This window comes from Octopus sinensis, linkage group LG5 (genome assembly GCF_006345805.1).
Source record: "Octopus sinensis linkage group LG5, ASM634580v1, whole genome shotgun sequence".
Taxonomy (NCBI): domain Eukaryota; kingdom Metazoa; phylum Mollusca; class Cephalopoda; order Octopoda; family Octopodidae; genus Octopus; species Octopus sinensis.
In genome coordinates, this window is record NC_043001.1 from 104,216,484 (window position 1) to 104,243,660 (window position 27,177).

The following is a 27,177-nucleotide window of genomic DNA, read 5'->3' on the forward strand; positions in this document are numbered from 1 at the left end:
CCTGTCTGCTTCGTTTTCGAACGCAGGTTAAAGAATTGCCTCCTTCTTGTGCGTATGGCTTTCCATATTATTATTATTAATATCAATATTGATAATCGTTATTATCGTCATTATTATTTATCCTCATTATTGTTGTTGTTGTTGCCAGACACCTTTAATTTTTTACATTTAACTCCACTTTGTTGCCTCAGATTTCTCGCCGCTCCTTTTTCACTCTAAATTATTCTTGAAAGAAACCTTGCGACTTTTTGTTTAAATAATTTTAATAATAATTAATCCATTCAAACCCAAAACCTGTTCCATGTCGTCTTCCTCGTTGACCGACACTCGGGAAACATTCATTTTATTCTTACACCTTGCTCTCTAACACTTATTTTTTTTTTTTGTCATATTAAATGGCTTGTTATTTTTAAAGAACAAAAATATAATTTATATTTATAATTCAAAGACGAAAACCCAAAAAAATATTGAATATTTTTTCTTGTCTCCTCAACTTTAAAAGAAACCCGACATAAACTGTTTTGGCCAAAACTCCTCGCTAATATTTTTTCCTTTTATCTGGTAAGTTTTTCATTATATTATTCTATATTTTTCAAACTTTTTTTTATCTAAATCTTTGTTCTTTCATTCAAAAATATCTTAGAAAAAAAAAACATTATTTTCAGTGAAATATTCTCTGTTTTACTTGACTTCCATTTGAGCCATTTCACTTGCTCTTCTTAAACCAACTTTTAAGTAAATTCTATTTAGACAACCTATTGTTTTATTTATTTAAATGTTACACTAAAAGTAGATGAGAATATTTTTTCCATATATTTCCCATAAACTCTTCAACAAACAATCAAAATCAATATTCTTTCCAAACGGTTTGTATGACATTGTAATTTTTCAAACCATTTTACAGCTTTGTCATTCTTTCATTTTCTCTCCCACATACACACTAATTTTTCTTTGAATAATTTTCCAGAAACTTCGTTTTTTATTGAATTCCTCTTTCCTGCCAACCACAACAGTTGTCAGTGTTTTTATTGTATAATCCTCCAAAGTGCTCTGCGTCTTGCAGCCATTGACATCGTCTGCCTCCTTCAATAATGGCCACAACATACAAAAGGCATTGAGACATCGTCTGCCTCGCTCAATAATGGATAGATATATATATAATATATATACATATATTTATATATTATGTATATAATGTCTGTTCCAGACAGACGTCGTATGTCGTCGTCGTCGCTTTTACCTTTTATTTCTCACAAATGGCTATCGTTCACTTTTCACGCCATTTCATACTTTATACATCTCAATTCGTTTCTGCCACATTTCTATCACTTCTATTGAAATATTTTGTATGGAATTATTTTTAAATGCCCCCCGATATCCCCCCCTTTTTTTGTTTTTCACTGAACAGCTTTATTATTATTATTTTTGCTTTATATAAATTTCCTTTCCATCTTTGCTACCAATAAAAATATATTTACCTTTCAAATTGGGATAAAATGTTGGTGAAACTCTCAACTTTGTGTAATTACCATTTGAGCCAAATGGTTCGTATTAGTATGGCGCATTTGTCAGTTCGAATCCCGCCAAGGTAAACTTTTCCATGTTTCATTTTAGTGGTGGGTTTGGGGGAGACGATGAAATAACAAGATTGTTACCGAATACTTTTGGAATTCACACCGCAAATGTCTTCCCTTGAGACGACCAAGAGGAGCCAATCGTTCAATACGCTAGAAATAGCTGTTCAGATCTCTCTTGAATCCTATCCTACCGTTGGTAATGAAGGACATTGGATATATATGTGAAAATAGTTTGAATAAAAAGACTATGGTCACGACTGGAACGTCTTTTGGTGGGTCGACCTGGGGATAAACAACAAACGCCATTTCTTAAAAATGTCCATTTTTCTATCAAGTGTTTCACTTCGAAAATGGAAAACCTGTTTTAGTCTCGGTTATTTTTGTTTAGCTCCATGGTAGCGCCAATTGAGCGTCACCCATCTTTTTGTATATTTAGGACCCCTTTTTTTTCTTTTTAAGATATGTGACTTAAGGGAGGTTTGATCCCGGCCACCATATCTCAGCTCTTTCTTTGATCTTTTAGAATTAAAGGTGAGAAGCAGTCGATTCTCTTTGAGGTTTACCTGTCATAAAATAGTTTATCGACTTGAAATATCAGTGAAGAAGATTTAGTCCAACCCCAACACTTGGCAGTTATTTTATCGAACCGTAGTGGAATCCTTTTTAGATTTTAGAAAATGTCTTTGACAAGTGACATTGCTTAATTTTTGTATTTGTTCCTGGGTGTTTTTGACCATAAACTTCGCCGTTTACTAAATGGAAATTGGCCTAGGATAAAAAGCAGATATTTCAGATAAGGGAATAAGCATTAGAATCCCAAGAAACCAGCGGTTGTCCTTGTGTTTTGGTAACTAGCAGCAAATCCAAGTTGTTTTGAGTGGAATAAATCTAGTTTGCCATGAGAAAGTCGAGGGGTCATTGTTCTGAGACTTGGAAATAATAATTAAAGATTACCAATTCTAAATGATAGAACCAGGAGCTGTCTCTGTTTAAATTTTGACAAAGCTTTTTTCTTGATAATTTAATTAGCTTGTGTAATTAATTAGGCGGTCTTTCGTTACAAGAACACACGACTGCTAGTTACAAACAGGTGTTCCAGCAACTGAAATAACAACGGAAGTTTATTCATTGAAATTAATGTAAGCGGATTATCTTGTAGGCAATTGTTTAATCCTCACAATGTGACAAATATGGCCTCTAAGGTTACCTTAGGAGACACTTGCCCAAAACGTCGTGGTGGTGGTGGAATCGAACCCGGGACTTCATCATTGCAAAGCTAATAATTGTTGAAAAGGAAAAATGTAAATTCTATTTTCGTGGTCTGTGAGAGGAAAAAAAAATATTAACTTCTTAAAACAGTTTAAATTAGGCCTACACAACTGACTTCAAAGAAAATGCTTGTGCAAATATTCTGGTTTATTGACTGAACTCCAAATCTTCCATTTACAAACCATAACTGTGTTAGCGGCAGGAGTCAATCTGCCGGGGATAGTAGCCAAATCTTCCTCAATATGCCCCATTTTCAATAAAAGACTACACTGAATAGAAGAAAAAGGCCAAGTTCCTAGACCTGGTGGAATCCAAGACTCAAAAAGTTATAAACTATTGAAAGTCTTTCGCTTTAATCAGTAGTTCTCAGCCTTTTTTTTTTTCTTTTCTTCACCTATTCTTTGATTCATACTCTACTGGACCCTTATAGCCATTCAGTGTTTGAAAAGGAACCCTATTTTTAGAATTAAGTATCGTATAAAAAATTTTAATTTTGTGTAATGTTGAAGTATAACCAATTTATTGTCCATAAACTGAAACAATCTTATGTGGACCCTGAAGAATGGTCGTAGGGACCACGGTTGAAAACCCTTGATTTAAATGACTTTTTTTTTTCACCAAGAATATTTTAGATTTTGAGGCTTTAAATAGAAATTTTTTTCCTGTAAATCTTTGAAAAGGAAATTTCTAAAGAGGTACCTTAAGCCTGCCATCAATGTCTGGTTTATCATTGTTCTGTATTTGTGATTAGTTTCCATTAACTTAATTTACCACCTCTGTTTTATGGATAGCGGCTACTTCCAGACTTGTACTCGTCATTCCTAGTGACTCATCCTTTCAATTCTGATCTGAACTGAACCCCAAAGTTTTCTTTGAACCTCTTTTTCCTATGAAAGTGACTTGTTTCGGTTTTGTTTTTTTAAACACTTTGGTTTTCTTTAAGATAAGAATGTATGCATCTCCACTGCGTGACGCCTTGCTGCCATCCAACCGGAATAATGGAGCGGATTCTAGTTTCCATCCTAGGTTTTCACTGTCACCTAACGAAAGTGCTGCAGAAACTGTGTCCCCTCCTACTTCTAATGTATGCCTAAAGCCCCTAATGGGTTATCAACAAGGTGATGAGACGTACTATATTGCCAGTCAATGGCTTGGTCAAACTGATGCAGCAGTTAGCAATCTCCAGCATAGTTCTTTAACCAACAGGTAAGAAATTTCTGTTACTACTATAAATGGGATTTTCATTGTAATTAGTTATGGGCAGGTATGGTTTTTGTCATGTATCATATTGTTACATAATCAGATTTAGATAAAACTCATTGTGAACTGTCATTCCATTTATTATCAATGCTCTTTTTTTTTTCCACTTAGGAAGTTGATCCATAACATTGACTACAAATTCTCAAGAACTAAAGAATTAAGTTTTGAAAATTCTCGTTATCATAATTACATGGCTGATTCTGATACCAATGCAAATTCTACAGAAAATGTTTCGAGTAAGTTATTTTCAGAAATAAATTGTTTCTACCTTTCTTCTAAATACCTGTGTGTAATATAAACTTTCTCTCTCTTTATAGGTTTTAAGAAGTCAACTGATGTGAATAATGTTAGGCAAATTCTTAAAGAAAATGTAAAACAATATACCAAAGTTGTAAACACATTACCAGCAGGAGATAATAAGAATGATCTCTCTGGTGCAATGTTTCGACAGATGGCTGCCTCTTGTGGTATACATGTTGAAGACCCAAAATCTTTTTCTGATAGTTTCGATATGCAGCAGCCAGACAATGAATTGACTAATGAAATTTTACCTAACAAAATTACCACAGTGACACTTCAAAAAACTAAGAATTCTTATGAGAATAAATTGTTGGATATTGAACCAGAGATGCAGTCGATGAAGCTGGAATATTCTGCAATTGAAGTTGTTTCGAAAAACTCCATGATGGATGCTTGGAAACCTGAGTGGATGAACAGTGGCCTGTCCAATAAAGCAAACCCAAGTCCTGATACCCAGTACAACATAATGCCACACCACTCACAAATCAATGGATGTAGCTCAGCATGTCAAGATTCTATAGGTTTTGAAACTTGCATAGAGAAGGCTAATGCCTTAAAATCAGAAAATGCTGATTGTATAACTGTTGGCCAGTTTGATCTGGTTGGTCAGAACATCTGCTTCCCTGGAAATAAAGACTATCCCAGGAGAATTACGAATCTACCAGTGGAAATAACTAGTGATGTGACATCCGAACAATTGGAACTAGACTCTTTGTCTTCGAAAATAAACAGTATGTCTACTCAGACAGAAGTTGTGGAGCCGGTGTACAAAAGTTCAGGACAAACAGTGACTTCCAACAAAGGAAACCAAATAAGTGTTTTGATGATGGATGCTGCTGTTAATGTTAATCTCTGTGGATGTGCAGATAAAGGGAAGACTAGCAGTGCCAAAGAAATATCAACACAAACTGAATTGCCCTTCATAAGCAGTGGACAAGAAAAATCTATAAAGCAGTGGGTAAGTAGAAAGTAAATATTTTAAGAGCCAGGTATGGTGGAGAAGAAATTGTTGGAATTTTAAATTATTGAAATTAAAATACTGAATTTATTGTTGAGCATGTTAATATCTATGTTGAAATTCCACTGTGGTGTTGTGGGGAGGTCATAAAATGTTAAAATATCCCTTGGTTCTGTTTATTTTCTGACCATTAATGAATTCTATTTCAGATTCCTCCAGCAGACATTGACATAAACAAGCCGTTCATTGCTGATCAGAACTCAAACACTGGTTTATTTAATGGTTATGGTGACCAATTTTGTGTAAAATCAAATCTTCAGCAGACACCAAAGAGTCAGTTCAGAGATGCTGCAAATTATCCAGAATACAATAGCTTTGCAGATGTTCCTATTTTCAATACGCCACCTCAGTCACCTGAAAATATTAATTGCGATGTCTCCTATGCTCGTAACACCTTCTGGAACAACAACAACAACCGGCCTACTGAATCTCCTTGCTTCCAGGAACAAAACCTGCAAAATTTGAATGAAGTAAAACTGGATTTTAATCTCTACTGTTTGGTTTTGGAGAAGTTAAAGCAACAGTATCCAGCTCTAAATAAAGCACCCCAAGAATTACAGCTTCTTGCTAAAACTCAAACTCTCGCTCTTCAGGTTCAGAGATCTCAGATGCATTACTCATTTCCTGATGAACCCAGAGCAATCACTAAAACAGTCGGTGCTCCAAAGGAGATGGAAGCCAATAAATTTTTCCATAATCTTTCGACTACTGTTTCCTCCGAAAGAGACCTTGATTATGTCTCACCTGATGACTCCACAACCAATAATTCAGCCACACGGCGCTATTCTGATACTCCAGACTTTAGGTGTTTGCTTAACCCACCTTATCGAAAGTTTCAGAATCTGCCATTTTCTCCAAAAGTGGATTATTATTCAAAACCAGTTTTGCCAGAAATTTCTTCTAAGATTTCTCAGATGGATTGGGGCTCTGTTGGATTCAGTCCCATAAAATATGAAGTAACAGACTCTGAAAAATGCGACGACCTTGATAATCTGAATTCTTCAAATGCAATTATGAAAAAAGCAGTGGAAAAAAGTACCTGGAATAGCCCTGTAATGTCCCCTTCAGTTATCGGTAAGTTCATTTTTGGGGGACAGTTTATGAATATGATTATACTTTGGTCAGAAATTCTTGTTTATTTACTTACAAGCTGGCCGAACCATTGGCACACCAGGGAGAATGCTTGGCATTTTTCCAGCTTTATGAGTTTAAATTCCACTGAAGTCAACTTTGCCTTTGAATACTGGGGGTCAGTGTAATCAATTTACCCCATTTCCTGAAATTGCTGGCCTTGTGCCAAAATTTGAAACCTAGTGATGTACCTTTATTTTTTCTCTGCTAATTTCTATTGCAGAAAGCTCCTTTTTTTTAGCAATCACTGTAAAATGTTATGATAGAGATCTGGTTGGCCATAGTTGACTGATATCCAGAATTTTCTGAATTACCTTAACTTACCTCTCCAACAGCCTTGCACTGTCATTTACTTGTTTGTCACCGGCCATGCTGGGGCACTACCCTGAAGTATTTAAGCTGAACTAGTTGACCCTAGCAATTAATTTTTTTTTTAAGCCTGATAATTATTCTATCAGTGTCTCTTGCAGAACCACTTAAATTACAGACATAAACACACCAACGCCACTTTTCAAGCAGTGGTGGGAGGCAGACACGAACTGATGAATTGCTTTCAGTTTGTCTACCAAATCCATTCACAAGGGCTCAAAGATATCATGTAACACACTTGCCCGCAGTGGGATAGAACCTGAAACAGTGTGGTTGGGAAGCTAACTTCTTGCCACACCTGCACCATCACATCATTTCATTTATAAGGATTTGAGGGGTTTAGTTCACTAGTGATCAAAGCGAATAGGTATGCTGATTAAGTGCTATAATTGGTCATCCGTTAGGTTTCATGATCACAGCCCAGGCTGGAGCTAAGCATCTATATTAGGCTTCAGAGTTGGTAGGTATTTCTCCAATATATTATATATATTGTTTTGTCATTTGACTGCGGCCATGCTGGAGCACTGCCTTTAGTCGAACAAATCAACCCCAGTACTTATTCTATCGGTCTCTTTTGCCGAACTGCTAAGTTACAAGGATGTAAACACACCAACATTGGTTGTCAAGCGATGGTGGGGGACATATATATATATATATATATATATATATATATATATATATATATATATATATATATATGACAGGCTTCTTTCAGTTTCCATCTACTAAATCCACTCACAAGGCTTTGGTTGGCCCAAGGTTATAGGGTTACAGGTACACTTGCCCAAGGTGCCACAGGTGAGACTGATATATATATATATAATTCTCTATTTCTAATTATTGATAATTTTAGTCAAAATGTCATCAAAATATTTATTAAATGTATTATCAAAGCCATTTTAATCTTTAGAGCATAGAATTTTTTCCAAGATTATTATACCTCATTAGTTATTATAACTAATTTAACTGAAAATATTTCATTTATGGTATTTTTTAAAAACTAATCCATGATTCATAAATTATTTTAAAAGATTGGAATTTTGTACTTTCAGCAAAAGCTAACCTGAGGTATCAAAGCCCAAACTCCAAAGACTGCCTTGCTGTCACCCCCAATGAATTTCATGGAAATAATTTCCAGCAGGTACTTATCAGGAAGATGTTGTTTTGGATTTAGACACTAACATTGGTTTAGTAAACTACCATTGGGAACTTTGCTTTTTCTTTCTTTTTTTTTCCCCCATTCAGGCTTTTAAAAGAAAAAAAAGACTTCAGTTTGCAATGGAACAGACCAAACGAAATGTGAATGCTAAAATTGATGCAAATATCAGAAAGGGAAATTATGAAAGGCTGGTTCAAGTCATGCAAGAAAGACTGCCAAATACCGATAGGTAGGAGTTTCTGACTTGAGTTTTTCTAAAATAAAATGCAAACAATTTTCAATCCTATGTTTTATGGCCAGCTGTAGTTTTTCTTCTAGGTCTTGTGGCGTTTGGTGTGTGTGAGATTTTTAAATGAAAATTAAACTTTAATGGGCATTTCATGAAATTGACTGAATTCTTTTTAAAAAGGAAAATTTCCAATTTTGATGAGGAAAATAATGTAATTTAAAGAAACTTTTTGAAACTAGTGTGCATGTCTCAGTTCATTTGAATTCCAGTTCATAAATTTGAAAGATGCTCAAATTTGGGTTTGAAAATAAACAGGAATCTGATTTGTCACTGGAAATGGTCTTAAGGATCAGAAGTAAAACTAATTCTGACTGATCATTGTTTCATATGTTTCAATGGCAATTGATTTTTTTTTTTTTAGCTTTAATTCTATTGTTGATATAATTACAAATGTTTTTCCTTCTAGAACAAAAGTAGATGACCTCATTAGAGAAGTAAGGCGTCGTAAAAATGGGCTTGGTGGTTTGACTATGAGAGAAATAGTTCTAGAAGCAAAGTCAATACTTCAAGAGAAAAATAAGATATTTGCAAATGTAAGTACATTTTTGTTTTTTTTTCTTAATATATCAATATTAATCATTTCTATATCAAATTAAAAATAAAGAGCAGGTAATCATACTTCAATTATGAATTAAGACTTTGACTCCCAAATTGCTTACAGATAATTGGGGTAAATAATAAAATGGCTTCTATGACCATGTAATTTCAATAATTTGGATCTGTGTAGTTGGTTGGAATCCTGTTTGATTTATTTTTTAAAATAACTTTGAAGTAAAATCTTTCTTTCAGTGAATTGATTTGATTAGATCTATTGAACTGCTGCTGGTTGATTGCTTTGTACACTAGAAGCAAAATTAAAACCACTTTCTTTCATTATTGACAATTGTTACTTCAATTATCAAAACCATGGCTTTACTCTTAACCCTTGATGTATATTGCCTTCATTTCAGCTAATTTTGAAAATATATTAAAGTACTTTTAAGGGGTTTGGAATTTCAGTATGCTTCCATTTAGATCACTTTAGCATGTCTCAGTCCAACCCATGCTAGCATGGAAAGCGGACGTTAAACGATGATGATGATGATTGTAGAATTTGGTAGTAATCTTGTGCATTTTGGTGTCAAAATGGCTAATATCAACTGTTCAGTTTTTTTTCCATACATAGTCAATGGCTATTCAAATTTGTCTTGATTCAATGACCTTTTGTTTCCTGTATGAATGTAAATCAATTACTGAATAACTCCCTCTCATTTTCCTGTATTTTGGCTAGTCAAACATGGCAAAATAAAATTTTAACATGCTATAGCCTAGTTGTTTAAGTATTGTATTATATTTGAGCGTTAAATCCCTTGCAGGTTGTCTTTTCACCCTCCGAAGGCAGGTGTAAACAACTATATCCCTCCCCAAAAATGCAACCTTGCTCCTAAACTAGAAATTATTGAATGTTTGAAACTTGCTATTAGAATAATAATTCTATAGGCTGCTAGTAACTTGAGGAGCTGGTGATCAGCTCTTATTGTTTGGGACAGGATTCAAATTGGTGACTAGGATTATTATTACTAGCCTTAAAATTCTTTAATGATGGTTAATTTTCCCAACAATAAACAATATTTAAGCATTACATCTCTACATTTTTTCCTCATATCCCTTGCTTCAGTTCTATTATCCTCTATACTTTTTTTTCATTCAATTAAGCTTTTTCTATTTTTTTTTTCCCTTGGATTTTTTCTGTGAGACTATAATGCTACACTATTTATATTGTATGTCTGTCGTAGGAAAGATAGTCATAAACCTTCCTCTACATTCAAAATGCAGAAAGCTATTTGATAATTATAGAGCAAATGAAATTTAAATTCTATCTATTTAGCTAATACACAGTCCTGAAATTAAATTTTATTAATAGATATTTTTAATTTTAAAGACAGCAATGGCCATGACCTTTAGCAGGTCCTTTGAGATTGGTAACCTGTTTAGCTTGAGGAAAGTCATTCCATTGTGCACTGTTTCTGAGAAGTAAATATTAAATATAATGCTTAGTGAAAGACCTAGAAGAGATAGTATGCAACTTTCTAGTTCAGAGCAGCACAATGTATGGCACTGAATAGTCTAAGTGAATTGATTATTGATTTTCATAATCTTTGTAATTTTCTCTTTATCAAACCAAATTTAAAAATATTAAAATCTGTAAGTTCTTTAATTTTTGATAAAAAATTATATTTTCACATATGTAATTTCATTGAATGTTATGTTTACACAATCGTGTAAGCCTGAGAGAGAAAGAGCCAGTTAATTACATTGACCCTAGTGCTTGGCTGGTATCTATTTCATTGACCCAGAATATAAAGATGAATGAAATGCCACTAAGCATTTTGTCTAGCATGGTCATGATTCTACCAGCTTCCTGCCTTATGTTTACACAATGTAAACATTCGTTGCACTGACTTTTATTTCTGTAGAAACCATGAAGCAATGAACTCTTTTGTGATGTATTTTAACCCCCAATATTAAATTTAACGTCTTTACTGTTATTATTTTAGTTGAACCAGTGAGAAAACTTATGAATGGTAGTAAAATCTCCCTTAAGTTGTTTAGATTGTGCAAATGATTACAAAAATAGTTATGGCTGGAATACTTAATCATAGATCTCCTCTGACAGCAGGCTGGGGACTGGCCAATTCTGGTTAATTTCATTTCTATCTTTAATATATCAATACTAAACATTTAATTCTCACCGAATTATCAATGTTATCCTAATACTGTTCCTGCTTCTCAGTTAGCAAAATAATGTTGCTGTACTTCGGATATCTCTGAGAAGTATAATTTTTGTCAATCATCCCACTGATATTTAAATTTCTCTCTCAAATGACTTAATAGGCTAAGCTTTTGCTCTCTCTCTCTCTCTCTCTCTTTCTCTCTCTCTCTGGATGCAGTATATCAAAATATCTATTGGTCACTACATAAGATTATCTGCTTTGTGTTTTTAAACTTTAGATTCTAATTAATGCCCAAAATCCTGTTGCATAAATCCTAGACCTACATTGTATTATGAAATACTTGATAGCCTTTTTCACTCCCTGGTGGTGTATAAATACCATTGAAATGGACAATGAGAAACGGTGCCCTTGGGGTAGTTTCCTTCTGAAATATACTTGTGTATGTCATCATCCACTTTATAAGTGTGTGCTTAATAGGTCAGTTACACAACCTGATCAGATTGGAGGGTCATTGGAAAATCTGTAAGAAAGTGGATGAAACGCAAATGACTGTCCAAAAGAGTTTGAGCACTTGTATGGGTTATTGTTGGGTGGATGTATACATAGTGGTACCAACACTTAGTGACTGATTAGATGAATTAACAAGTGAAGACAAAACCCTATGAAGGAAGCAGTAACTCAGGCATTGTAGTGTAAGTGGGTACATGCTGATCTGATACATGTGCTTTATGATAGGCAATAAGGGTGGGATGGAGCTGGGTAGATTCAGTGAGATCTAATTAAACTTGGATGCACAGTATGGTGAGTAGGAGACCACTACTGCTGTACTTTGTTGCAGTGGCAGCGTAGCACTGTGAAAAGAAGATTATCAATTTTTGCATGCCTCTGTGGATGAACACTGATACTGCTGATCAACATGTATTAGTGCAAAGCAGCACTGTTAATTATAGCCTCTCGCATAAGAAATGCTGTCAACTAGAGCCAATTGAGATAATGCATTTCTTGAGTGCTTACATCCCCCACTACTCTGTATATCTGTTATTTACACTGGGCACACCTAACGGGATTTCTACCAGCTCCTCTCTTGCATATAAAACAGTTATTTCCCTGGTGTCATCAGGGTCCCATTCCCCTTCATTTTAAGTCCATTTTCCATGTTGGCGTGGGTCTGACAGGATCCTAAGGCCAGTGTCTGGCATGGTTTCTATGGCTGGATACCATTCCTAACACCAACCATCTTACATTGTGTATTGGATGCTTTTTCTTTTTCACACCACTGGTACTAGTGAGGTCCATTGTGCAGCATTCAAGCCTACAAGACCCAAGGTGGGAGCATCTCTATACTGGGGGGAGGGGGGTAAGGTATTAGAGAAAGGGTTGGGGGTGGAGCAGATTCTTGTAGAGTTGTACATGACAACTTACATTTAGGACAGTGAGTGAAAATGAACCTGTGGTGGTGAGGTGTCTATTGAGGACAGACGCTAGGAGGAGGGAGTTGCAAGATAGACAAAAAAAAGGCTGGCAGGCGACATTTTTAAAGATTGGGGAGGGTTGATGAGTGGGTGGAGAAGTGAGAGATGGTCAGTGGTGCACATGTTGGGGAAGTTAGGATTCTAGCAGCGAGATAGAATCTTCATCATTTGATGTCCATTTTCCATGCTGGCATGGGTTGAACAATTTGACAGGAGGACTGCACAAGGACTGTGAAGGGGAAACATCAGTGGAGGAGGAGAGAAGGAATTGGATGATCAGGGGGTTTTTTTTCCAGTTTTTTCATGTCCTCTGTATACATGTATTATATACCTTTCCTTGCTTGTCATTTGACTGTGGACATGCTGGAGCACTGCCTTTAGTTGAACAAATCGCCCCCAGAACTTTGTAAGCCTAATACTTAATCTATTGATCTCTTTTGCCAAACTGCTAAGTTACAGATGTAAACACACCAGGTGGGGGAGACAAATACACACACACACACACACAGATATATATATATAAACATATATACATACACTGGGCTTCTTTCAGTTTCCATGTACCAAATCCACTCACTGGCTTTGGTTGGCCCAAGGCTATAGAAGACACTTGCTCAAGGTGCCACGCAATAGAACTGAACTCGGAACCAAGTGGTTGGGAAGCAAACTTCTTACCACACCGCCACTTCTGTGCCTGCATGTGTGTATATATTAAACAAATCTCTTAATTTTAAATAATTTCCTGTTAAATGTCTAAATCAGTGTTTCTCAACCTTTTTACCCTTGCGTAACCCTTAAAATAAATTACATGTCTCAAGGAATCTCTGCACCAAAAAAGTTATATACCATATTTTTGTCATTGTAATTCATGTGGTAGGTCTCGGGAATGGCTATGAGAACGAAAATGGGCCCCAACTATGCAAACCTATTCATTGGCTACATATATTTCAAGTTTCACTGGTCCCACTCTCGAACTACATGGCCATTATATTGACAACTGTATCAGTGCAACCTCACTCTCCCGCGAACATCTACACTCCTTCCTCTCTTTTGTCAAACCTTTCCATCCTGCCCTCCACTTCTGCACTATCTCTAACACCTGTCTCCTTTCTTGACATTTCAGTCAGCATTCATCACTCCACACTTACCACCTCCATCCACTACAAACACACACTCACTCATATCTCAACTTCTCCTCCTCCTCCCACCCTAAACACACCAAGCTTTCCATCCCCTATTCCCAATTCCTCCATCTACGCAGGCTCTGTAGTGACAACCATGACTATGAAACTCAGTCTCAACTCATGGCTTGCTACATCATCCTACATGGTTATCCCCTCTCTACTATCCACACCGCCCTTGCCAGAGCACATTCTGTGGACCCTGCATCTGCTCTCTCCACCCGCCCCGCCATCTCCCGTATCCCTTCACCTACCACCCTACCTCTCCAACGCACCATTCTCCAATCCTTCTGACAACTCCAGTCCGACCCTTCCACTTCACACATCTTCCTTAACGGATCCCTCCCCCTCCTTCAAACGAGCCCACAACCTACGAGACTTCTTGGTCCACAGCTTCTTCCCTAACCCAACCCAGCTCGTTCCCCTGCTGCTGCACTTGCCCTTACCTCTCCAACACCACCTTCCTCACCGGCACCCATCATCGACCCTATCAAATCACTGACTCCTTCACCTGCACTTCTACCAATGTCATCTACTGCATCTCCTGCTCTCTCTGCCCTTCTCTATACATCAGGGAAACGGGACGCTGCTTGGCTGACCAGTTCGTGGAAACGTCTGTGCATCTAACTCAGCAATGACACCCCGGTCTCATGCCATTTCTGTACTACTGGTCTGTGTTCAGATTGTTCTTGCACAGGAGCCATCCGGACTCCCGTTTGCACCATAAACAGGGATTAATCTCTCTACCCTCCTTTGTGCCACATGGGCCCAACTCTCCTCACCTCTTCATCTAACCTCTTCCCCTTTCCTCTCTCACACCTACTTCCTCCCACCCACTTCTCTTCACACCTACCCACCTACTCCCCTCTTTGTCACTCCTCCCTCGTAACCCCATCCCTAGACAAGCCAACCCCACCTTCCCTATCCATCCAATTCCACCCCACTCCCACATACCCCACATCTACCCCCACCCTCAGCCTAACCCACCACACACCATACACTACCATACCACACAACACCATATCACATCACACCATCATGCACTGACCACTTCCCAGCCCCACATCCACACACCTACACATATGCACACGTCAAGGTCACCAGCCCTCTTCCACATGCACATACACTACCGTCAGAAATTAATTAGCACCCTTGATTTGCTCACCATGAAGCATGGTGGGGGTGGTCTGATGGTGTGAGGGGTGTTCAGCTACAGTGGTGTTGGGCGGCTCTATGCCGTCGAAGGCAACATCAACGCAGCAAAGTATGTTGAGATAGTACGGGATACCTCTTTGGTGGCGAGGAGTACGTGCTGGCCAGTCACCTGACCTGAACCCTATTGAGAACCTCTGGAGTCAATTGGGTAGGTATTTGAATGTGCAGCAATACAGGAACCGACACGAGCTGTTTGGGGCACTTCTTGCTGCATGAGGGGCCATCCCTGCACAGTACCTGCAGGCACTCATAGACAGCATGCCGACCTGCGTAGCAGCTGTCATTGCTGCCAAAGGAGGAGCAACAAGATATTGACTAAATTTCACGATTAATAACAATTATGTGGTGTGCTGGGATATGTTTCAATAAATTTTTGATTAAAAACGAGTTCATTTCTGATAATAAGTTAATTAAATTAAGAAAATGTAAGACAATGTAGAAATTTGAGAAGTGCTAATTAATTTCCGACGCAAGTGTACATGCTCTCTTATACGCACACACACACGCGCGCACCTTCATTTTGGGATCACCACTATATTATCTCCCCTTCTTCCAGCTCTACTGTGTAACCCCTCTGTCCGGCATTCACCATGATAGATTGCTAGCCACTACACATTTTTTATTTTCTCTCCTTGTTCCTTTCTGTGCAAGAGCATAGGCTCGAAACATAAGACTTTCTCACTTCCCGAGCATTAAATTAATACATCTGTTTGTTGTCTACGCCACCTGTCTGTCTTTTTGTGAATTCTCCCTTTATATATATATATATATATATATATATATATATATTTGGTTGCTGCTATTTTTGTTATTTGATAACATAATAGGTTAGACAGGATGATGCCTATATTACAATAACTAATAATGTTGTGCATGTATAGTAATATTATGATCGTGAAATTAGCTTTGGCTTATCTCACTTTTTCTCGTGGAACCACTGATCTAAATCAATTATATATATATATATATATATATATATATATATATATATATATATATATACATATATATACACACACACACACACACACACACACACACACACATATATTGTATCTGTAAAGATTCTTTGGTTTTATTCCATAGTTTATAGCATTATAGATTTAGATGGCTACAGAAATGATAATGACTTGCACTAAGATGGCTGCATGGAATTGGCTGGTCTTCTAATTTTTGAGTCCTGTGGATAAACTGTTCTCCAGTGTCCCCTGCTATTAATCTCTCCACTACCATCACTGAAATCAGTTGGTTGCGTGGTAAGGCGTTTTCTGCCCAACCACGTGGTTCTGGTTTCAGTCTCACTGCACAGTACATTGGTGTCGGGTGTCTTCTTCTGTGACCCTACCCACTCACCAAGTTGATCAAAGCTTTGTGAGGATTTGGTTGACAGGAAACTGAAAGAAGCTTGTATATAAATATGCATGTTTAAGTTTACCCCCACCAACCACTACTTGTTAACCAGTGTTTGTTTACATCCCCATAACTTAGTGGTTCAGTAAAAGAGGCTGATGTAACAAGTGCCAAACTTTGAAAACAAAAGTACTGAGATCAATTTGTTTGACTATAACCTTTCAAGATTGTGCTCCAGCATGGCCACAGTTCATTGGCTGAAACAAGAGAAATGAGGGAACATTACAAGAAACTATTACAGTTGTGTGTGTGTGTCCTTATACAGTTGTACAATGATTCCTTGTTCCTCTCTTCTCTCCCACTGTTACCACTTCCATCCACTCATCACCAATATCACTTTGATTTTACTTGCCATTTATTGTGTATAACTCTTCCTCCTCCTTCAGCCTTTTTTAATGACCAGTTGGTATTTAAAAAAGTTCCCAGACTAATTATGTTTAATAAAAAAAAAATACCTTAGTTACCCAAGTATCAACATCATCTTCAAAATAGTCCCCTTGCACAGCAGTATACCAGTCCCAGCATTTCTGCCACTTTTGGAATCCGACCTGGAAGTTATTTTCCATAAGCAAATTAAGGACCTTCTGCAATTTGCTCTGGATCATGACCAGTGTTAGAATGGCAACCTTTGACCTGCGTTTCCATCTTGAGGAAGAAATGGAAGCCTGCAGTTGCTAAATCTGGCAAATAGGGCAGGTGTTGAAGTGATATTTTATTTTTGACGAGAAACTCCCAAGTGAGGAGAGCTCAGTGACAGGGTACATTGTCATTGTGAAGGATCCAGTTCTTCATGCTCCACAGCTCAGGTCCCTTTCACCAGATGTCATCCCTCAAATGCTTCAAAACTCGATTGATGGTCTGCCCCTTGGGGACAAATTCTCAATACACAATATCACAAATGTCAGCAAAAACAATGAGCATGTTCTTGATTAAGCTGTGGCTGTTGTGCTTTGTTTGGTGACTTTCCTCCCCATTTCTTGGGCTTGATGCTTCTGGCAGGTCTTGCAGGGACAGTCTTCCACTTTTGAAATACCCATGTCACTTGAAACATTGCATACAACCCACTCCCTCTCGCTGCAAGCATGCTCAATGACTCTGCAGCAAACATCCCAAGTTTAATTTCGTGTTGGCTCTTTGTTCCAGCTTCCTCTCCACAACAAAACTGCACACTATAGCATACATGTGATTGCAAAAACGAAAATTTCCCAATTTGTAAAGCAAACACAGCAATGTCACTCGGCACATTGCCCCCTGAAGGTCACTACTAGCTCTCACTGCACATACAATCATGTGCTGCCGACTGTTGGTGTGCTACAGAACTAATCTGGGAACTCCTTCATATCACCTTGTATCTCTCTTCCTCTTCTCCCTTAAACTGTTCTGTATTCATGTGACAGTTCAACCAAAAGACAATGCATCTTGTTAGATGTGTCCCTGCATACAGGGCTCTCTGGTATGTTCAGTCCCACTGTGTGGCACCTTGGGCAAGTGTCTTCTACAATCTCAGGCTAGCCGAAGCCTTATGAGTGGATTTGATAAACAGAAACTGAAAAATGCACATTGTGTGTCTGTGTTTGCTCTCTCCCACTTGGACAACCAGTGTCCCCTTAACTTAGCAGTTCACCAAAAGATGAATAAGTACCAGGTTTTAAAAACAAATTACTGGGGTTGATTTCAGCATGGCCACAGTCTAATGACTGAAACAAGTAAAAAGAAAAACATGATAAATCTAAGAAGCAACAGGAAGGATATTCAATTGTAAAACACTTCCTTAGAAAAAACTGTCCAACCCATGCCAGCATGGGAAAGCAGATGTAGAAACGATATGTTACGTATAGCTTACATTACAACTCGTTATCTGAGGAGACCGGTCCTTACATCTTACATCTGACCATGTTGTGAGAAGGTCAAGTATGCCTGTCTTGTAACAGAAAAGCTGGTTTGGGGGGTAGCTCAAGAGGAAAATAATAAAGCATTTATTGGTATCCTGCCATCTGAGAGTATCCGTGTCTAAAGGATATTGTATCACTGTAAAGCAACAGAATAAACAACCATCTTGATTTTTACCATTTGGTGGGAGTATGAAGAGGTTGTTGCTATTTTTTCCAGCTGACCATGGGGGAAAAGCATTGCTGCTATTTTCAGTGATTGTCCTTTGACTCTTGTTAATTGCAAAACTGGAAGTCTCTTGAATCCAAAGGACATGTCTGCTGGAATTAGTGGAATTTTTTGGAATAAACACATTTTATCACTTTTCTAATTTTTTTTTTTTTTTGTCCAGTGAGGATTGTTGCTTCCAAAAGATCATCATCGTTTAACATTCGTTTTCCATGATAGCATGGGTTGGATGGTTCGACCGGGGTCTGGGAAGCCTGGAGGCTGCACCAGGCTCCAGTCTGATTTGGCAGTGTTTCTACAGCTGGATGCCCTTCCTAACGCAAACCACTCCATGAGTGTAGTGGGTGCTTTTTACGTGCCACCGGCACAGGTGCCAGGGAAGGCTGGCAGCGGCCACGATTGGTTGGTGCTTTTTACATGGCACCGGCACGGAAGCCAGTCAAGGTGGCACTGGCATCGGCCAGTGAATGCATTTGCTTGATAGTCTTGTTCCCTTACACAGCTTTGGAGGATCCAGATTTCTCAAAAGCATGATTGGTACCCCTTTCTTTGTCAGAAGGCAGTCCAGGAGGATCCAAAGAGTTAAACTGTGTTTGTCCCACCACTGCCTGATATCTGGTGTTGGTGTGTTTACATTCACATGTCTTGGCTGTTTTGGTAAAAGAGACCAATACAGAAAGTAGCAAGCATAAAAGAAAGAACTGGTGTTGATTTGTTCGATTAAAATTCTTCAAGGCAATGCTCCAGTGTGGCCACAGTTTGATACTGAAAAGATAAATGAGCCCCTAAATTGCTTATTAAAACTTTAAGCTAAGGGAGGTAACTCTTGTTCACCCTCTCAGTAATACGATGGCTGTTGCTTTATTTGCTAGAAATAGCAACCCAAATGAAGAACAGATTTTCATTCCCAGGATTATCCTGATTCCAAAAAGGTATAATGCGTCTGTGTAGAGAAAATGTAGACTGAGATTCAGACAAAATTTCGCTTCTATTCATGTAGATTACTATATTCACTTGAGCTTGGCTGATAATCCAAAGAACTGAAAAATGTATGGAACCTAAAATTTTGTATTTTCTGAAAAAAAAAATTTTCTCAAAATGGTGTAATTTACATAATTACTAAAAAAGAAATAATTTGGCATTTTCTGTTCAATGTTGCTGTACATCATCATTAACGTCCATTGTCCATGCTAGCATTTGATGAGGGCTGTTGAGCTGGAAGGCTGCACCAGAGTCCAGTCTGATTTAGCATGGTTTCTATGGCTGGATGCCCTTCCTAATGCCAACCACTCAGAATGTGTAATGGGTGTTTTTACATTCCACCAGCACGGGTACCATTTATGTGACACCAGTATCTACCACGACTGATTTTTCTCAGCTTGATGAGTCTTCTTCTCAAGCATGACATAATGCCAAAGGTCTTCGTTATTGCCTCTGTGAGGCCCAACACTCGAAAGGGACTCAGCTGCTTTGCCTCCCTGAGGCCCAACACTCGAAAGGGACTCAGCTGCTTTGCCTCCCTGAGACCCAACACTTGAAAGGTACTCTTTACATACCACTGGCATAGGTGCCACTTACGTGACGCCAGCATCAGCCATGACTGATTTCACTTGACTTGATGGGTCTTCTCAAGCACAGCATATCGCCAAAGGTCTCGGTCACTAGTCGTTGCCTCCGTGAGGCTTAAAGTTCAAAGATCATGCTTTGTCGCATCTTCCTGGGTCTACCTCTACCACAGCTTCCCTCCACAGAGATCAGCACTTCTTTACACAGCTGTCCTTGTCATTACATGACCATACCAGTGCAGTCGTCTCTTACCACATCTGATGCCTCTTAGGCATAACTTTTCTCTCAAGATGCTTACTGTTGAACATGCACACTGACATTGCACATACACCAAAGCTTCATTTCTTTGAAACCTACACATATCCTCGGCTGTCACAGCCTATGTTTCACTACCATGTAGCATAGCTGTTAGCACACAGACATCATACAATCTACCTTTCACTCTGAGAGAGGCCCTTTGTTGCATGTGTCCAAAGCATGTATCTTGGGGAGTTTCTACAGATCAAGAAGGGATTTATGATTTGTCTGCCTTCCTACTTACTCAGACTTTGGTTTTTGCTAGGTTAACTCTAAGGCCCTTCAATTCTAGACCTTGCTTCCATACCTGAAACTTCTCAAGTTCTGGTAGTGATTCATCAATAAGATCAAGGCCATCAGTATAAAGGAGCTCCCAGGGGCAGCCTGTCTTGAATTCTTCCACTATTGTCTGAAGGACTCTGATGAACAAGGGGCTGAGCACTGATCCTTTGTGAACCCCTACCTGTACCCTGAATTCTTTGCTGTGCTCATTGCCAACCCTCACCTAACTGGTAGCATCCCTGTACATGGCTTATGCAGCTCTCACCAACCTCTCATCTATCCCTGGTTTCCGCATTGACCACCAGATAAGGGATCAGGGAATGGACTCTGTCAAAGCTTTCTCCAAATCAACAAAGGCCAAGTACAGAGGTTTGTCTTTGGCTATGTATTTCTCCTGCAGCTGCCTTACCAGAAATATAACATCAGTGGTGCTTCTTCCTGGTATAAAACCAAACTGCATCTCATCTAGGCTAGCTCCCTAATTAGTTGGGCTACAACTCTCTCCGTACCTTTCATCACCTAATCCAACAATTTGATACCTCTGTAATTATTTCTATCTAAAGTATCACCTTTACCTTTGTAGCAGTTGACTATTATGCTGCTATACCAGTCATTGGGTATGACTCCTTGGTAAACCACCTGATTTACAATACAGGTGACTAGACCATAACCCATACTGCCAGATATTTTATGCATCTCAAGAGTGATTCCTGCAGAAGAATATCATAAAAGTGGTCCGTCTGTTCATTTGGTAGGCCTGTTTGTGGGGCATAAGACGGAAATAATTATCGCTATACTATTCTGCAAGACTAGCCTGAGCTTAAGCACTCTATTGCACACTGACTACTTCTATGACATTATCCACTCATTTTTCAGCAAGAAGTTTAGTTTTTCTAAGTCAGAAATAGTAACATAGCCTATGAGATTCACCTTGAAAAGATGTGCTCCTATGAAAAATCTTAGCAACCTAGGCAGAAAATTGACAACTAGAAACTTACATTCTCTTTATAATAATAATAATAATAATAATTGTGTACAGTGCTCAGGTGCACTACAACTCATCTAAAGTGTATATATAATCAGGTGTAGTTTCGGCGGATTTCGGAAAGCATGAGGGCCTTAAAAGATGCAGTGTCATGGCAGTCAACAACTGACGCAGGCAGTTTATTCCATGCTTCAGCAACTCTGAGCGTGAAAAAATGTTTCCGAAAGTCATGGGAGCTGTATTGTTTTCTGACTTTGTAGGCATGTCCACGTGTGTTAGACACATGGAGATCAAAAAGGTGTTCAGTGTTGTTGTTGGTGAGGTGGTTGATAACTTTGTGGGTGTTTACCAAGTCCGTCGCCAAACGCCGGAGCTTCAGTGAATCCATGCCCAGGGAAACAAGGCGCTCAGAATATGGTAGGTGTCTGATGGAGGGTATGCGTTTGGTTGCACGTCTCTGGACAGATTCCAGGGGGTCAATGTTCTGTGCAAGATAGGGGCTACCCAAAAGAAACCAGAATTTTGCAATATTATTGGATGCACTTAGTTTTTACATATTTACACTTTTATTGCCTTCAAAGTAGTCTCCATTTGAAGCAATGCATCACTCCAGATGAGGTTTCCATTGTTGGAAGCAGTCTTGGAATTCTTGTGAAACGAGGCCTTTTAACACCTCTGTCGTTTTTTTTTTTTTTTTTTTTTTTTTTTTTGCATCACCAGTGATGACCTTCGAAAAAAGGTCCAGAGCAACTCCTGTTCTTTCAGTTCACAACATGCATTCAGTCATGACTTTTTGATCTTCCATGAGCAAAAATGGGCACAAATTTTGCTGCAACTCTTTTCATTCACAAATCCTTGCTCAAAATTCATTGGTAAGAGCTCCAGGACATACCAGTCATATCAACCAGTTTGATCCAAGATAATTTCATAAATTTTCTTGATGCTTTCATTCGTTTGAGAGGTCACCAATCACCCTGAATAAGGTTGGTCCCCCAAATGATCATTCCTAAAGTGTGGAAACCACTCGTAAACTTGTTTTGCTATGGCACTGGCCTGAGCATGACAACTGTTTCATCTGCTGTTTTTCCCAGCAGAAAATAATTTCATGGAAGCACAGTGTTCCTTCATTTCAGCCATAGTAAAAATCAAGACACACCACCTGTGGCAGTGAGGTCAGTAGACTGATGCCTGAGGATCGCATCAAGTAGCTCCTAGCAGTGGAACCCTGAACTTCAATGGGTTTGTCCCAAAGAAAACGTTTACAGTACCCCCTTCGTATGATATCACATTCTTTTATTAATTTAAGATAGTAGGATCTTGAGAAATTTTGCTGCCATTTCTTGCAAGTCAAATGATCCTATAGTAGTTCCTTTGTTGTAAAAACTACCCCACATATATTGACAGCAGTTGCTAGGCAACTCTCTCCCTCCTCTGGATAATGTAAGTACAAATAAACTAAAACTCGAACCCTTCCTCTCTCTCCATCCATTTCACTTCTATAACAACTCCACCTGTAGATGCAGGTCAGCAGACTGATGCTGAAGGGTCCCATCAAGTAACTTCTAGCAGCAGCAGAAGCCTGAACTACAAGGGGTTTGTTTTTCCATCAGAAAATGTTCTCTCAAGTCTGAATGAAACCTTTGTCACAAACCAGTCTGTCTATTGCCCAATAAGCTGATATGGAAAAAATCCTTTCTATTTTAAAGGTGGTAAACACTGATAGCCAATGTGCCTTATGTGTTGAAGACTTGAAGTTGAAAGCTCAGAAACAGCTGGACTGTGGCCATAATTTCCATGAGGAGGTAAGAATGTTATATTAATTGCAAGTTTAATGATTTAAATGTTAAGGTTGAAGTTTACAGTAATGGTAAAGTTTATTTGCCAATAGAATGTGGCAGTCCTACACAGGACAATGTTACTGCTGTTAAGCCCCAGGAAAACCTCTTTTCCAGCTGGCTACCAACACAAAGTTTATCACTCTCATCTCTAGCCCTTGTGATACTCACAGGTTCGCTATCTTTGATCATTATTCCAACTCTTTAGAATAATTCTTCTTTTAATTGTTTAGGTGCAGGCATGGCAGTGTGGTTAGGAAGTTTGCTTCCCAGCCACATAGTTCCAGGTTCAGTTCCACTGCATAGCATCTTGGACAAGTGTCTTCTACTATAGCCTTTGCCTATAGTAGAAGAAATCTGTTTCCATGCTCAGAATTGAAGCCTAGAATAAATGAGCATCAATCATTAGCTGCCAGGACACTACAGCTTTCAAATCTTCCATGCTTCTCAAAATTCATCAACCATACAACTCATTCCACACACACCTTTTTGCATTTTCTCTGCATTATTTTATATACATGCACTTTTGGCCAAGTTTTTTCTTTTTTCTTGATTAGTTGTAGTTCACCTGAGAACTGTACAATAATTTATTATTATTAAGGTGGCCAGCCGACTGAACCGTTAGCAAGCTGGACAAAATGCTTAGCATTTCACCCATCACTACATTCTGAGTTCAAATTCCACTGAGGTCAACTTTGCCTTTCATCCTTTCAGGGTCAATAAAGCAAGTACCAGTTGAACATTGGGGGTCACTGGAATTGACTCATCCCCTCCCCAAAATGGCTACCCTTGTGGTAAAATTTGAAACCATTATTATTAAGGCAGCAGTGAGCTGGTTGAATTGTTAGCACACTAGATGAAATGCTTAGTGGTATTTCACCCATTGCTATGGACTATGTTCTGAGTTCAAATTCTGCCAAGATCAACTTTGCCTTTCATCCTTTCGGGGAGCACTGGGGTTGATGTAATTGACTTGCCCCTTCCCCCAAAATTTCAGGCCATGTGACCATAGTAGAAAGGGTTATTAAGTTGAAGCCAGATTCAACTAAAACCAAACTGGAGTCCAAGTGGTTTAATTTTTTCTCTAAAGCCAGGCTTTGCTCAAAATAGCAGTCATTTCAATGGCATAGAGACGTTGCAATTTTGTAAATGTTAACCAGTCTCAGTGAGCAGAAAGAATCAACGTTTCAAGACAGTGAAACAGAAAAGGCAATGCTTGCTGCCATTTCTGAATTAGAAATGTTAATGCTATGCAAAGCTGCATTTAATTAGGACTTTGTGGATAGCATTTTAATTGAGGTGTTCAAGTGCTTAAGACACAGCTGGAAATTCATAATAATCCTCTTAAAATTCCGTCTTGGTTTTTAACTGGTGCCAAGCTTCAGTTAATATCTGGAAGAGATGGTAGCTAAACAATTCCATTTTGACAAATGACCTTTAATGAACAAGTGGCTATAGAAAAAGTGATCAGAAATGAATGGCTTATGGTTTATTCCACAAAGACAATTCTACATTTTACCACACATTTACAAAAAGGTTCTTAAATGTACAGAATGAATCTCAAAACAACCGTAATTACCAACTTGCTGTATTGTTTCAAATGCAACAATAAATGGAGGTTGTGGCTGATTTACTAAACTCATTCAGTAATGTGTAGAAAATTTAAAACAAATGACTAAATGCTATAAAATGAGAGGTTTGGTTAGAATAAGATTTCAATGTAACTATACTGTATAGTGAGGGTGTGTGGCTTTGTGGCTAGGCATGTTGCACTCACAATGCTGAGATCATGGGTTCAATTTCCAGACTGGCTTCAAATTGCGTTTTTGAGTGAAATACTTTAAGTTGCTGCGGTGTTCACTTGGCTGTAAATGGGTGACCCTGCACCACCAGGCTAGCTTTCTGATCAGGGAGGAATGGCATAACAACATCCAATAGTCTGATCAATCATGTTATTGTATAAGAAGAAAAATAGTTGTGCACATTTACTGGATTTTCAATAAAAATTTCACAAATGCATGGAAATGAAAAGTATCTTGTGAAAATAAAATAGCAAATCTTCACTTGTTACGTGTATTTGAATTAGAATATCACTGTTTCATTACAAGTTAATTAAAATGTTACAGTAATATTTTTTATTTCTTTACTGCCCACAAGGGGCTACACATAGAGGGGACAAACAAGGACAAATGTATTAAGTCAACTATATCGACTCCAGTGTGTAACAGGTACTTAATTTATTGACCCTGAAAGGATGAAAGACAAAGTTGACCTCGGTGGAATTTGAACTCAGAACGTAACGGCAGATGAAATGCTGCTAAGCATTTCGCCTGGCGTGCTAACATTTCTGCCAGCTTGCCGCCCTAACAGTAATATTCTTTGATCTCCATTACTAGATACATAAGCACCGCATCTTGCAGAATGCATTCTGGAAAGTTATTCCAATAGAATCTCTCTTTGATGCTTTTTCTTTTGCTGATATCTGAAGATAGAACTGTTTATAATGTTTGCTTATTAACTGGTTGTCTATAATACTATTAAAACTGTACATGTGTAACCAGTCACACAACTGCATGAATGTTCTTGCGCTGTATTTTTTTGTTCTCCTTTCCAGTGTATCATGGCTTGGGTGCATCGGCATGAAAGATCTTGTCCAACTTGTGGACAGTTGGTATTGTTTCCTGAAGAATTTCCTAAACTTTCTTGAGTTTGTTTTGTAAGCTGTTCTCTGCTTGTGGGCAGACTTTACTTTCACATTAATTTAGACGCTTTATCTTGTTCCTACTTTAAAACGGTATTACTCCTGTTGAGTACGATATCTTAACACCAGAACTCGCTTGCTCCCTTTTGCTATCCCTGTTTCACTATCTTCGACAGTTATTACTCGAGCTGAAACTGTTGCATTATTAGCAACTTAATATAAGACTGATTCTTGGTAGTCTTAATTTTCGATTTATAATTCCATTTAAGCGTTTTGTTTTTTGGGCTTTTTTTTCTCTCTCAGCCGAAAGACGAGAGCCCCACTGCCTGTACTTGTTATTTCTCAAACGTTTTCTCTTTATCATTGCCATTTTCCAATGATAGTTAAGCTTTCAGCTAAAGGTTGGCTGAATGTAGTTATCGTAAAGTTTTGGTTAGCTACCAACTAGATATTAAAATACGTATGGGGTTATCAGTTTGGTTTTCAGAGAAGTTTTACACGACTTCTCTAAAAGTTATAAAAATTCAATGTCTTTCAAAATTCATTTGAATTAAGACAACTGATTTTAGAACTAGTCAATAAATCTGGCTAGAGGAGTCTCTCCAAGGTATATACATCCTGTACTCGTCTCGGATTATTTACACCTGATTACATTTTCATTAAATTTGATGAGCCGTGTTGTTAGTCGCTTTCCAAAAGTGTTAAGAAGCTAGATTTACAGGGAAGGATAGCTTTAGCTGTTCAATAATAATAATCTGAACAGTTACTAATTTTGGGAGCATGTGATTTATATTTAATGCTTTGAAGGCAAGTATTGCCCACATTTATAAAAGCAGTTGAATCGATACATGTTTCAAAGTATTTAATAAAGTTTCCTTTTAATTTCTTGTTTTGTTTTGTTTTTTTTTTATATATACTACTTGTAGTGAATAGACCATTAAGAATAATTTTCCATAATCATGACATTTTTCAGTTTTTGACTGCGAGATCCTTCATATGCAGACACTACACTATCGGTTTGTGAGTGTT

At 38.1% G+C, this 27,177-nt stretch overlaps 1 protein-coding gene across 1 annotated transcript; it reads left to right on the plus strand.

The window, feature by feature from the left end:
- Positions 1 to 27,030, plus strand: LOC115211671. Its single transcript, XM_029780311.2, has 11 exons — positions 1 to 26; positions 503 to 561; positions 3,790 to 4,052; positions 4,218 to 4,342; positions 4,424 to 5,364; positions 5,574 to 6,498; positions 7,977 to 8,065; positions 8,170 to 8,312; positions 8,779 to 8,905; positions 23,319 to 23,414; positions 26,062 to 27,030. Exons 3-11 carry the CDS (start codon positions 3,796 to 3,798, stop codon positions 26,152 to 26,154), a joined length of 2,796 nt encoding a protein of 931 aa, XP_029636171.2. The 5' UTR covers positions 1 to 26; positions 503 to 561; positions 3,790 to 3,795; the 3' UTR covers positions 26,155 to 27,030.
- Positions 27,031 to 27,177: the final 147 nt, after the last annotated feature.